This window comes from Trematomus bernacchii, unplaced genomic scaffold (assembly GCF_902827165.1).
Source record: "Trematomus bernacchii unplaced genomic scaffold, fTreBer1.1, whole genome shotgun sequence".
Lineage (NCBI taxonomy): Eukaryota > Metazoa > Chordata > Actinopteri > Perciformes > Nototheniidae > Trematomus > Trematomus bernacchii.
In genome coordinates, this window is record NW_022987429.1 from 2,368,129 (window position 1) to 2,382,223 (window position 14,095).

At 38.7% G+C, this 14,095-nt stretch overlaps 1 protein-coding gene across 1 annotated transcript in view; it reads left to right on the forward strand.

Annotated features, from left to right (window-relative positions):
- The first annotated feature begins 11,122 nt into the window (after positions 1 to 11,122).
- rxfp1 (relaxin family peptide receptor 1) overlaps positions 11,123 to 14,095 on the forward strand; it is an 88,566-nt gene continuing 85,593 nt past the window's right edge. The window contains exon 1 of the mRNA XM_034141575.1: positions 11,123 to 11,211. Within this exon, the coding sequence (XP_033997466.1) occupies positions 11,169 to 11,211 (43 nt within the window). The 5' untranslated portion in view covers positions 11,123 to 11,168. The remainder of the gene's footprint in view (positions 11,212 to 14,095) is intronic.

Genomic DNA, 14,095 nt, shown 5'->3' on the forward strand with positions numbered 1-14,095 from the left:
CCTGCCGCTGCTTAAAGAACACGTTCATTTTCTGTGTACACCAGCCTTGTCTTTAATGATCTCTGGATATTCAGTACTTCAGTTGTGTAAAATACATCTTCTTTATGGCTGCTATCGAGGAATAAATGCTACTTACCTCCATTCCTCCTTCAACGTTGCATCAGACAAAGAATCGTGCCCCCACCTTTGAACATAAGTTGCCCTTCACACAAAGAAGCATGCAAAACGGCTTCTTCCATCTCTCCAAGATCCAACACATTAAATCAATGCTATCAACAAAACATCAAGAATAACTCATTTGTATACATCAAGAAAATTGCAATGTTCAATCAATCAATCAATGTTTATTTATATAGCCCAATATCACAAATGTTACATTTGTCTCAGTGGACTTCACAGTTTGTACAGAATATCAGTATGACAATACGACACCCTCTGTCCTTAGACCCTCACATCGTACAAGGAAACGCTTCCAGAGAAAAACCCCACAGTTTAAAGGGGAACATGGGAGAAACCTCAGGGAGAGCAACAGAGGAGGGATCCCTCTCCCAGGACAGACATACGTGCAATAGATGCCGTGTGTAAATCGAAGTGATAATACATTTTACAGCATAGGTAGACCAAATGTTTGGAAATGCATGTGTCTATAATAAGAAGATGAATCCACGAGGATGTCAACAATGTTCTCTCCTGTTTAAGCCAAGCAGCTGTTAACAAAATCCAATCATTGATCCTACATCACACCAACCCTCACTGGCTCCACATGAATCAGAAATGCTTTATTTGTCCTACAGGAGATACATTTACAGCGTTATACAACAGCAAAAGCACAGTGCAGATAAAGGCAAAAATAAAATAGGGCTGATATATTGAATAAAAGAGGCAAACACATATAATAAAAGTACATAACCTCGGAAAAAATAAGTAGCAGCATATACAAGTAAATCAACTAGCAGCCAGTAATAGCAGTAATAAATTGCAAAAAGTATAGCACACAAAATACAGAAAAGACTACAAGACACTGCTTATTACTAACAAAACCCTAGGTGTTGCCCATTAACACATTTCCGACCTCCTATAACCTCATTCCAACTCGAGGCCACTCAGATCATCTGACCAAGGTCTCTTATTCATATTTCTCACTGTAAAGCAGTCCTTACCTGTGTTTCAAAAGGTGCTATACAATATATTGCGTACTTGACACATGATTCTGCTCACTTTAAGCTGCAATATAAATGATAATAATAATAATTTTGATTTTTATAGCGCCTTTCAAGAAACCCAAGGACGCTTCACACAAATGGGAGATAGAATAACAAACGCAATAGATTCAATTCCAAGCAATATGGACAATTGTTGCATTTTTGTGTCCATTAGAGATAAGGTAAGATAAGATATAACTTTATTGATCCCAATTTGGGACATTTTTGTGTTGAAGCAGCATAAAAACACATGGCATTGTACAATACAAATTAAAAGACAATAAATAAACAAGAAAGTAGAAAATATACATGTTGAATTTACAAATTAACAATAACAAGATATGAGCAAGGTATTATATTTACATAAGTATGTGACAGATGGAATATTACATATTAGACTGAATATATAAATGTAAAATGTACAGAGGAGTGGTGACTGGGAATTTTTTATTTAGCAGTCTTTTGTGTTCACTTATTTTGATCCCTTTTGATTCACTAGATGAGGAATACTCTGCTGTGAAGCCATTTGTTCCTCCAAAACAGTTTGAGTGATTATTTAGTTTTTCATAACCCTCTCACAGCCTGCTGCAGGAGCACAATAATAAACCTGTATAGTTATACATTCACAACATAAAGTATTTCCTTTTGACACGCTCTTCTTGTAGTGAGGACGTGCTTTCTCTGGCTGAAGTTTCAGATCAAGTGCGCACGACTCGGTTCTGTGATTCATGAGATTGATCCAGTTCAATACTCTGCCTCATGCTAATGTCTATTCCTAGATTTATATTAGTTGGAAAATGATTGCTAAAAGTATCCTTCCAAGAATGATTTCCATATGCAAAACGCCTTTGCAGTTCTCACACATTAGAAGATAGAAATCTGGAGCTTTATTCAGATTAGTGCCACCCAAAAAAAAAAAAAAAATGGCTGTTTCTATGCAAGGCTGTGACGTGTATATTTTTTTTCAGCAGATTATAACAGATCAGATGGAACTGTGTGTCAAGGCTGATTTTAGGAGAAGATTGAATGCAATCTTTCGGATCAGACTTACAATTTGAATGTTTGTTCTATTGTTTTCTGTAGTGTATATGTGTGGCATTGACCTATTGGGATCTACACTTTTATAAATGACCTCATACAAAGATTTAATAAGGAACCCCATGGCCCTTTAACTAACGAAAACAACTTTTACCCTTAAACATTCAAGATTAGATTTGAATATCTATCTATCTATGATATTTTGAAGGGGTTCGTTAGTTTGCTTCAGCCATTAGTCATCCTAGTCTGCCTCTGTTTCTTCTGTATGTTAATTAAACATATGTGCGTATATTGAATCATGCTCTGAGATATTTCATTAAATCTACATTTAAATATAAATTAAATGTCAATCTCAGCTGATAGCTATCATTAGCTGTTACTAAAAATGTCAAGTAAAAACGGCCCTAGGTTTTTTTAAATTATAATTTGAAAATAATAGATTGGTTAGCAAGTATACCAGTATGTCTTCAAGGGTATACACATGGTATACAATTCCCTGGTTCTATTATCCATGCAACATTACTACTTATTCAAATTACATGAATTTGGCTTATACAAAAAAATGGTATTGCTGTGCATCGGAAGTGGAAGTAAAGTATTATCAATTATAGAAACTTCTTTTTTGTATTTAAATGAGCTCCACAAAATGTTTTATGCAGTAGCAAAGCAAAAAGTCTCAAGTGACATTTCCAGCTGTTTCTGTATACCACCGTGTATAGTCAGCACTTTCAGGAGGAAAAAGCCATATTTTCCAGTGCTGTGAATTTCAAAAAAGAAGACAAAGAAGAAAAACAATGACTGCACATGCATTGAAATGCAAAGAGCTGTGCAGTAAGAATCATGAATCGTGGTTATAAGATGTAAAGCTTAAAGAGCATACAAGTTATGTCAGATAACATTTACAGGTTTGTGCTGACACTCAACCGTCACAAAGTTGCATTCATTTTTTTATTTCACTCTCAAATGAGTCTTCCCATGACTTCTTCCATGTCTGAATATTTAATAATTTTTCTAATTCATGGCTTTTCAGAAAACTTTAACACAAAATGTATAATTTATTAACAATAGACAGCAGACAAGTTGTACCAATCATGCTTTCATGTTGACTCCCTCTCCAATTGCTAATTTGATGTTATGCCTGAAAACCCATGTATATACATATATGACTGTGGTTGCTATATGAACGTCACTTAATGATGTTCAGTGCAATTTCAATCAGAAAGACCCTACTGTATGCCCAGCTCTAATAGGCTAATCATGGGCGCCACTCTTTTAGTTAACCAACCACATTTTGCCACAATCTCCAACAGCCAATCATTGTGCTGCATTCAATCTTAAAATGTGTCCTCCTCTCTCTTGCAGTCAGCTGTCATTTCAGGCGTCATGGCTGCAGGCGCCCCTCCTCCGCCTGATCCACCTCCGCTGCCCAGCTCATCAGAGGTCCTCTTCATCCCATCATCAAACTGTCCTTTGCATAAACGCTTATGATGTTCTGATCTGATGCCCCGATCGAAAGGGCGACGCTGCTTGACATTTCTGGGTTACATTGAGCCAAATTAAGTTGACATTATTCAGGAGACATTTAATAATCAGCTCTCTTCATCTTTCATCACTCAGATCTAGATTTCGTCCTCTCTCCTTGAATCTGTCCGATCAGAGCTCTTCGTGAATTCTCCGAAAGAAACCACAGAGGGACACTCAACAAGTTAAACCCAAAAATAAATGCACAATCCTCTTTCCAAGAACAGAGAAAATGATTTAGAGATGTGTTTGAGGATGCCTACAGTGGGGTAATTCAAGTGATCCACTGGCTGCCAAAACATTACAAGCTCCAGCAGGCTGCCAAGCGCCCACAGGCCTTGTTTTTATCTAATGATCTGACAATCTGAGGCTTTTCAGCAACTTTAAACCACAAAAAAACAAACACATGTAATGTTGTGAAGCCAAGCCTTTCAATATTTTCAACCTCCAAAAAAGCTCTTAAACTGTTTTATCTGTTAAGAGGCAATTTTGGAAGAAGTACTCAGATCCTATTAGCATTAAAATGTACTTGATTTACAAAATGTTGAAGTACATTCTGCACATTATCTAATTTAAAGGTCCCATGTCATGGGCATTTCTACTGATCATATTTCCCGTGTTGAGGTCTACTAGAATAGATTTAAATTGTGCAATTTTCCAAAATCACATTGGTTTCGCATACAGCATCTCTGTATAGTATGTGTATTCACCAGGTATTCACTCTCTGTCCTAAACGGCTTGTTGGAGCTCCTGCCCCCCCCCCTCCCTGTGAGCCCAGTGTGCTCTGATTGGTCGGGACGTTGCGAGGCTCGCTGCGAGGAGCGGACAGGTTTCCGGGTCGGCGATACAGCGAGACAAAGCGAAACTCATCCTGAGCACACACAAACACTCACAGCCGAAGTAACAACAATAAGTGTGGCTTGATATTGAGTAAGAAAAAGGTTTATAACGCTGTGAGCATGGGTCTACGGAGAGCATTTCTCCGCGATCCCAACTCGTCTATTACCAGCGTTCAGGGAGCTCTATGCAAGTCAATGGGGACTCCCTGTTAGTTAGCCAAGGGATCCTGGTGTGTGAGGTGCTCCGCGGATTGGTCCATTTGGGCCAATCCGGTCATTTGTTGTTGATTTGGGTGTTCACACGTCACAGAACCCAGGAAGCAAACAATGGAAAATGAGAAATCTCCAACGAGGCGTTCTAGGGCAGCATAGACAGGTCTTTTCTGTGTTAGAGTTTTACTCCCTACAGGGTGTACTTTGAGGGTGTGTGACTCTGCAGACCGTTTACATGCATAAAAACCTTCATAACACACAAGGGGACGGGTAATAACCGGAAAAGCATGACATGGGCCCTTTAAGAATAATATAAAGTACAGACGTATTATCAACTAAATATACTTCAAGTTTTAAAAGTAAAAGTTCTCGTTATACAGAATGGATCTTGCAGTTTTTCATTATTATGATTTTACATTATACATTTTGTATGTAATGTAAGAGCATTTAAGAGGTAATCTGTCAATGTGGACCAAATATTGATAAGTGAAATACTGAGATTAGGTGTAAAACACTGTATTATACCATTTAATGTGTTTCTATATGTACAAAGTAACTGTGTGTTAAATAAATGTAGTGGAGTATGATATTTGCCTCTGAATGTATAGCGGATAAGAAGTAGCTTTAAACGGAAAATACTCAAGTATGTCAAAAAGGTACTTAAGTAAAAGAGCAGTGTACATGTACTTATACTTTCCACTACTGTTAAAATGGCCGCCTTAGAAACAGAGTTATTGGTGCAGAAAATAATTTTAAATACTTCGGGTTTTGAGAGGTGAAACTTTTTTTTCAAGTGACTGCAACATGTAGCACAGTTTAAAATTAAATTGTTCTAAATGTTTCTCAGAGAAATTCCTGTGTCAGCTCAAAGAACATATACAATATAATTAAGGGTCCCATGTTGCAATCTATGTAAATTACATCAGCTCAAAGGAGGTAAACATGGACGCAGGCTGTTGCCTAGCAATGCATTTCAATTAAACATCCCGGGGAAGATGCGTATGTAAATATGATTCTCTATGATATCTATTACTCTCATTCATACATTAAGGCATGGCAGTCAAAAATGAACAACCTGACAGTTTTGATTTGCCTGTGTTTTTCACTAGAAATAGATAATTGATTTTATCTTGACAGTCCGATTCCCTCAGAGACACATAGCCTCCAGGATCTCTGTGCATTTGAGCACTCACTGTTTACAACGAGAAGCCCTCTTGGAAGCAATTTTCTAGTGATTGTATTTCTTTTCTGTGGTGCGCTCAACACTGGCTGTGGCGGCTCAATCCCCAGTTACGTTTGAGTCGCCGAGAGGCTAAACTTGGCTATAAACTGTGACGCGTTTTCGAAGAGAAAGTCCATATTGAAGCCATATAGTTTTAAGGATATTTAATAAACAAAATCATAGCATAGTAACTATGGACAAAACAGTCAACAGAAAAAATGACAGCACAAGCTCACCCTCTGTCATCCGCACTCGACATGAAACAGGTGACTTAAATAGACAAACCACACCTATGTGACAATTACCGGAAGTGCTCAACAAACAAATAAAAGTGACGTAAACAAATAATAATAATACAAATAATGAACTTGGGCTAAGTAGCATTATGGCACCGACACTGGCATTACGTAGTGCATCCACTTAGTGATCAATCTGTTTACTATTACATTTGCATCTGTCAGAGAATGTATTGGTTTTTAAAGCACATAATGTTTTAGACCCAAAATACATTTCAAATCTTCTGGTACATTATGAACCATCCAGAACCCTCAAGTCTTCTGAGACGGATCTGCATTCTTACCCAGTGTCAAAACTATCATGGGGAGGCAGCGTTCAGGATTTATGCTCCATTCAGTTTTCATGCTTTCAGCTGATCTGCAACTCTCAATTCTTTTAACCCTTGTGTGGTGTTCATATTTTTGTTACTCAGCCAGTGTTCGTGGGTCTGGTGGACCCGCTGCCTTTTTGGGCTTCAATTCAACACAATCAAACTATTTGATGTTAAAATACTGGTTTGGCTCGATGAAACCTAATATTCTTATATGATTCTGTTTTCTTCAAGTTTGTATCTTCTTGGTCGAATGCACTTCGCTTAAGTCGCTTTGGATAAAAGCGTCAGCTAAATGTAATGTAATGTAATGTAATATATGGTTAATATTTACCCTTTTACATTTGTTAGATCACATTAATGAATTAAAGTGCTACTTGTTTTTTTGCCTGCTGACCGGCTGGTCCTGTGGCTCGTCTTGTTTTTGCAACTAGCTGATGCTCAATCTTATCCTCTTCTTCAAAGTCAGAAATTCATTCTGAAACCTCTTCCTATTCCTCGACATCATCATCAAATGGTTCTCTCTCCTCCAAAATAATTTGCAAGGCCCTCTGAGCAGAGAATTGTTGTGATCAGGACCCAAACTGGCAAAGCTTTATTTATTGTGTCTCGCTCCAAATTTGCAGCTTGGATAGAGTGTGAAAAAAATAAAGATTGGTTCCCGCAAAACATAATGCGGGAATGTGAGAGCAAACAGGTGTCGATGTAGATGTATAATCAAAAACCTTGAACACATGCTTAACCAAGGATTTGCCCTTCATATGTTTATGGCACATCTGTGTGTCATAAACGAAAATTCCTTTATAGCAATTATCAAGTCGCACTATTGGTATATATTGTAAGCTTAAATGTTCCATTTTTTTGATTCACTGAAATACTCTTAGTCAAGGGTTGAAAAATATCAGCCACCTACATCTTACACACACACACACACACACACACACACACACACACACCACCACACACACACACACACACACACACACACACACACACACACACACACACACACACACACACACACACACACACAGAGAAGGCCCGAACACCCTGTATGTAATGTAAATATGTAGGAGGGGTACAGTGGGTGGTCATTGAAAATGTGTTCTGATATAAGTTCTTCACAATGAGCCGAGGCCATTGAGTGTGGGTTTGAAAAAATAATTGATCATATAATTTTTCTTTAGCTAAATAATGAAAACGGGTCCCACAGACCCGAACACCATACAAGGGTTAAAGGTCCCCTATTATACTGTTTGTCATTAATATATTATAGGTCTCAGATACAAAACATGTCTCTGAAGTGTTTGGCTCGAAATACCAAACAGATCATTGCAGCATCCCATAATCCCCACTGTTTCAGCCCTGTTTCAAAAGTGCTGATTCTCTGTCTGTTACTTTAGATGAAAATAAGGAGCCTCTCCCCACCAGTGGCGGCGCTAGGGGGTGGCTACTTGGGCTCAAGCCCCGGATGTTTTCTGAAAAGCCCCGAATGTTTCACTTGAAGCAAAACATTTTTAAACGTCTCGTGAGTAATGTGCAGTACCGGAGTCCAACAGAGAGGCAGCAGCTAGTAGCCTGCATACTGCTTAGCCTTCCCTGCCCTGAAGAAGAAGGTCACTTCATCAGCGTGAAGAGTCTGCTTTATGCACTCCACAGTAGCCCGGCCCGCTGCGAGGCTCCAGCGAGTTCACAGTTCATGAGCGTGCTCCACTAGCAAATCTTTTTACAGAGGGGACACATATTTATATATAAAATACATGAAAAAGTGAATTTTGCATAATAGGTGATCTTTAAATCAAGGTTGAAGACATCTCTTTTTGCCTCTGCTTTTGAATAAAATCCAATAATTATTGCACTGTCCCTTTTTAGTGTTTAGCCTTTTTAATGACTGTGTTGCCTTTTCTGGGCTTGCCTTATAGAATAGCCCCTTCTCCGAAGACCACTGTTTCTATATACTGTAATCCTCATACACTGGCACCTTTGAAGTCACAACGTTTCCACTTTTCCCCCTAGTGTACCCAAGTGGTATTGTTGTTGTCACAAAGACAACTGGTCGCTTTCCTTAGTCTCAGCCAAGCAACCCTCAACAACACAGGACACACAGCATTTTCAATTCAGCGGTCACTTTGTTTGTCACAGCGACTACTATTTTCGCTACTTGGGACATCAACTTCAAAGAACTGACATTGATTCTCATTGTAAACTTGGGATAGCAAACAATAGCTCAAGATAGGTACCAGGAAAACAAAAGCAGTAACTTTTTGCTGTTTTGGATCGGTAATGGTAGAAATCAAATCAAGTTTTATTTAGCACATTTTTAAAACGATTTTTGGTCGAGCCAAAGTGCTGTACAATAAAAACACTTTACAATAAAAACACTTTACAACAAATACAACAGCACAAATAAAAAATCACACACAGGGAAATGTCAGGAGTCGTGCTCCGCTCAGACTAGAAGGCCAGAGAGAAGAAGTGAGTTTTAAGTGTAGATTTAAAAACCCCTAGGGTCTGGGCCGACCTCACATACTAAATACTACTTTGTGCCGTAAATCAGGACTTTGTTTTCTTGTGAGATTGTACCAAGTCCCCAAGAAGAGCGCCTACTGTTGAAGCAAATGTTCGTAGTGGCCAAACAATGCTATTACACTTCTGTTCTAGTTTGTGATGTCATTTCGGACCAAAAATACATTGTTCCATTGACCTATATTGGGAAGGAGATGTCTGCGAACAGCGTATTTTAAATTTTTTCACCCAGAAGAAACACTTTTATAGCCCTTATTTAAATTGTTAGGGTCTAGGAGGCAAGGCTTATGAAACACTCAATTGTGCATGCTCTGTGGGCCCAGAAATGGGTACTTTTTTAATATTCAGTCTCTTGATTGCAGGCGTCCTGCGCCACTGAGCAACTCTCATAGGAATGAACGGTGCCCAGCATCCATGGATTGTACCCAGTTCCAGACACAATTGCATAGTAAAAGCTAGGAAGCTGAATACACCAGAACTTAGAAAAGACAACCGCAGCGCAAAGAGAATCCAACTGCACATACACACAACGCAAATATAATGATGTGTCAAATGATGTGCTAACGAGTGCCCTGTGTATTCTTATGGTGTTGTTTAATGTGGGCTTGATTAACGTGGAGAACAGTGTGAAACAAAGGAAGCATTAAAGCTAATTTCTTTATCATCCAGAGAATTCAAACAGCTCTAATCATGACTGACACTTTTGGGTAATTTCACTTAATGAGGAACTTTACTAAGCAAAAAGTCTATTAAACCACAACCTTGATGTAAATGCTAATGGTTTCATTGTATTGTGGTCATTACAATCAGCATTTACTTAATTATTATAAGTTGAAGCAAACGTGTCTCTATTGTCACAGTGTGACCCCCTCATGTTGTTTTGTGAGTCGTGTCTTGAATTGACAAGTGTAAGTCCAAAGTTTATCTCTGTTTACTTCGTCTTTCTTAACAAACTCTTGATGAAAATGTATTTATTTTCAGCTGCTAAATGCTTAACCAGCTGGTTGTTTACAACGTCTGTGTGCTGTTTGACCACCTGCGATCAACACAAGTGAACCAAAACAGTGACATTTGATAACTGAATCCATTGTATAAAAATGTTGATTGATTCAGCTCGAACCCTTTAATAATTCTTTACTTTTTCTTGCCCTGTAAACTGTGTGTGAGAGTTGCTCTGCACTTAGGTTACATACAGTCTGATTATATATGGGGAGAAAAGATTGCTATTGTGTGAAGAGGAGAAAAGATGAGCCAGTAAAGACTGGGAATCCGATTTTCAGGCTTGTCAGACCAAAGCCCCTGCCTGGGAGCAAGCCTTTTATGTGAACTCGAACATAAACTGATAACATCCTCTGGACTCACTGTTTACTTTGAAGAGTTAAATGTGTATCACTGGAAAGAACATCTCCTCCTTTTATAGTCTTGAAAAATAAAACATGACAGCTGTTCTGGGCTTGAAGAGATTGTTTGCGAAGCTCCTGAATGCACCAGCCTTTAAAACCCACATGGGGAGAATTGATTTGCCATATCACCTGGCGAGTGTATACAACACGCATATACTATAATGAACGAGATCAGCATGGAATTTGATGAGCAGCAAATTAGTGTCCACGCGTTTCCTTTGGAGCATGGATTTCCCTCTTCTGCAGAGTCCCAGATTGAATCCTCCCCCTCTGTTTCTCTCCCTCCACCCCTCTGAGCGCGCTGCACCTGTGCTGCTGCTGCTGCAGCTCGTGCGTCAGACGATGGAAAGTGATTCCTCAGACCTTCCTCTCTGTCGGACCGGGTGCAGACCGACTCGACCTTGCGAAGTGGCTACAGGTCCTCCTGCAGGAGCTCCAACCCTAAATACAGTCTACGCTCCTACCGCGCGTTTGATCTGCGGACAAACAAAAACTTTTTGGTGTTATTTGTACTCACTTTGGACAACCATTGAGAAAATATTGATCCTGCTTGTCCACCACCCACGCGGTTCTCACAGTAAAACTTCACGAGGAACCATGCAAGTTTATGTGGCTGTGATATTCGCGTACGGGGTGTCCGGTAAGTTAATTAAATTACTATTTTGGACGAATTCATAAAGTCTTTGAATCTTCAGTGTCTTGTGAACATACTGTATTGTGCCCTCATCAATCATATGCTCTTTTGCACACAATGTACAATACATTTGTTTTCCTAACTAGGAGGTTATCCCAGTGACTTTATCTGACATTTGATCTCTTTAAGAAAGAGAGGACGTGTTCTTGTATGATTTTGATAGATGTTGTGTATGTCACTGTATCAGCAGGATATCATTTCTAATCTATGTGTTCTTGTATTGGGTTCAACACATCAGGGAGCCGTATTGATATTTGCAATGCATTCTGCCACCCACTAAGTAGAAACCGCCTAGAAATTGTTAAATTATCGTGAATGGAAGAAATTGGAAACAGTGGGAGGCATTTCCCAATTATTCTCTTATAATACGATGAGTTTGTGGATTTAAAGGTGCACAGTATTCCTGTTTCACTCTCATGTTGAACAATACAAGTTCTGTAGTGCTGTGAATCTCCTCATGTCAGTGGTAGATGTCTTGCCGTCTTAAAGCCTTTTTAAGCTTTTTTTTTTTTCATTAACAGTACATTTGCAATCTCTTATCAGTCACTGTAATGTAGTTCTGTATGCTTTCTGCAATGGCAGGGATTCAAGTCTGTGTGAAGCCTGGAGGAATAACAAAGTATCCACACTAAATTTAAACTGGCAGAGGCTCTTTTTCTGGGTCAGACAGACTTATCAAGAGCCTTTCATGTCACAATATAGCTTTTAGTCCATAGAGCAAAATAGTTTAATCCAGTGCGTGTGTTTTGTCTTCATAAACCGAGTTGTGGCACTTCGGCTGACACACTAATGTGTGCACAATAACTCCATTGCAAGATATGCCCTGAAGTATAGAGTTTTGAATCCTGAGAAAAGCTGAAAACCCAATTTACAAGATTACTTTTATTGGAGCATTGAAACTGTAATAGTGATACAAAGAGGAGTAGAATAGTTGAATATGTGAAAAACCCTAACCAGCCCACTATTAAGTAATTGATGGTTTACAGTAAGTCCTTTGAAAATGGCAGAAAATATGGTTTTCAACCTCTTACTGTAAATATGGAGATTTCCCACCTATCTCTGTTTTACATCATATTAAAGTGTATATCTTTGGGTTTAAGATGGACAAAACAAGTCATTTACATGTAAAGACATCACTGTGGACCTTGAGAAACTGTATTTTTTTACCAAGAATTAATCAACTCATCTTTCAAATAATCTGTGTGATAAAGATATTGTTTAGTTTGGCTGTAAAACAGCTTGTCTTTATGCATTGAGGTTGAAACTGCTGATGCACTGATGCACTACATGTAAGGCAAAGATGGGAATATGTTGCATAACTGCATGCATTTTAGCTAAAGCAAAATATTCAAAGTCATAACCTGCGCTCCTGTGTGCTACCTTATGGAAAATGGATCTTCTGCAGGAAAAACCGACCATATAAGATTCTATATTTCATGTTGTCACAGTTAACAGAAGATAGGACATTTTTCAGTTCAAACAGTAATGCCCTAAAGATCTGTTGGACCCTGATTCCCAGTCTGCCACCAGGCTGTGTAGAGCCTGTGGTTTATGTTATGCATCCTGCACTGCTGCCTCTCAGCGCTCCTTATCAGCCTCTGTTTGGCCAACTCAGCGTTTTGAATCAGTGGCAGAGGCTGTCAGTGATGGTGAGCTGTCTAAGTGGGTGTCCAGCAAATCATTGTTTCCATCCATTTACTGTGGAAAATTGAAGAAACCTCTCAACCACCAACATAATGCGGTTCGTTTTTGTTATCAGACCAGACAGACTCTTGTTTTATATCCCAAGAAAGATTTATAACTAGTGGAGCAAATAGGTTTTTGGCAGGTCTTTAGTTGGTGAAGACCAAAAAACAATGAAGTGTTACCAAATATTTAGTTCTGTTAATCTTTTTATGATTTGTTAAATCATGAATACAGATGAGTATTTTTCCTAATCCACATGCACACAACTTAACTTGCATGCGTGTCGGTAGTTGGCTGGCCTTCTGCTGTTTCTTTACAGTGTTTGAGTGCAACTTTTACCTGAATAATCAAACCATTTCATACGAATGGGTTTTTATTTAAGAAGGTTTTTGTATGCACTTTTCAGCATAGAAGCAACAGGACCAAAATTAAACTGGTGGCCCAACAACGCCCGACGTCCGAAGAAAGTTGAGCGCTCGGTGCATCAGGCACATTTAAAAAGAGAGAGAGAAAAAGAGAAAACACACACTTCTTATCTCTATTTAACTTGATTTTGTCAAAAAAGGAAACGGCATTCACATGGGGAAAAAGCCTTCTATCCAATTAAGTTATATAAAGGAAACCTTTTATGTGTCTTCAGGAGCAGAGCAAATATAAACTTTCAAGTTGAGTGGTTTATTTGAAATATAAATGAGACTTTTTCTGTCTCTGGTTGATTTAAGAATGTCTCAGGATGTGGCTGGAAGTTTGGAGGTTCAATCCCAGCCTACATGCAGCCTTCATTTCGATGTGTCCTTGGGGCAAGATACTTAATCTCAGGTTTCTCCCAATGGCCAGCTGTGTGTGAATGTTGTGTTTCCCAAGCAGATTGCAACGTGTATTCTGTATGAATGGATGACCATGACTTGTATATGTACTGTAAAAGTGCTTTGAAGGGTACTTCAGAATGGAAAAGCGAAATATAAATGCATGCAGTCCATATACCTCACATGCAATAACACAAATTGAACTGTGGTGCTACAAATTGGAAAAAAAAGTATCTTGTACATGTGCTGTATGGGAATACTCTGTTCGAAGCATCACTAAAGAAGGCACAACATGAGATGTGATATGAATATTTATATTTTGAATCTGTCCTGCTCCT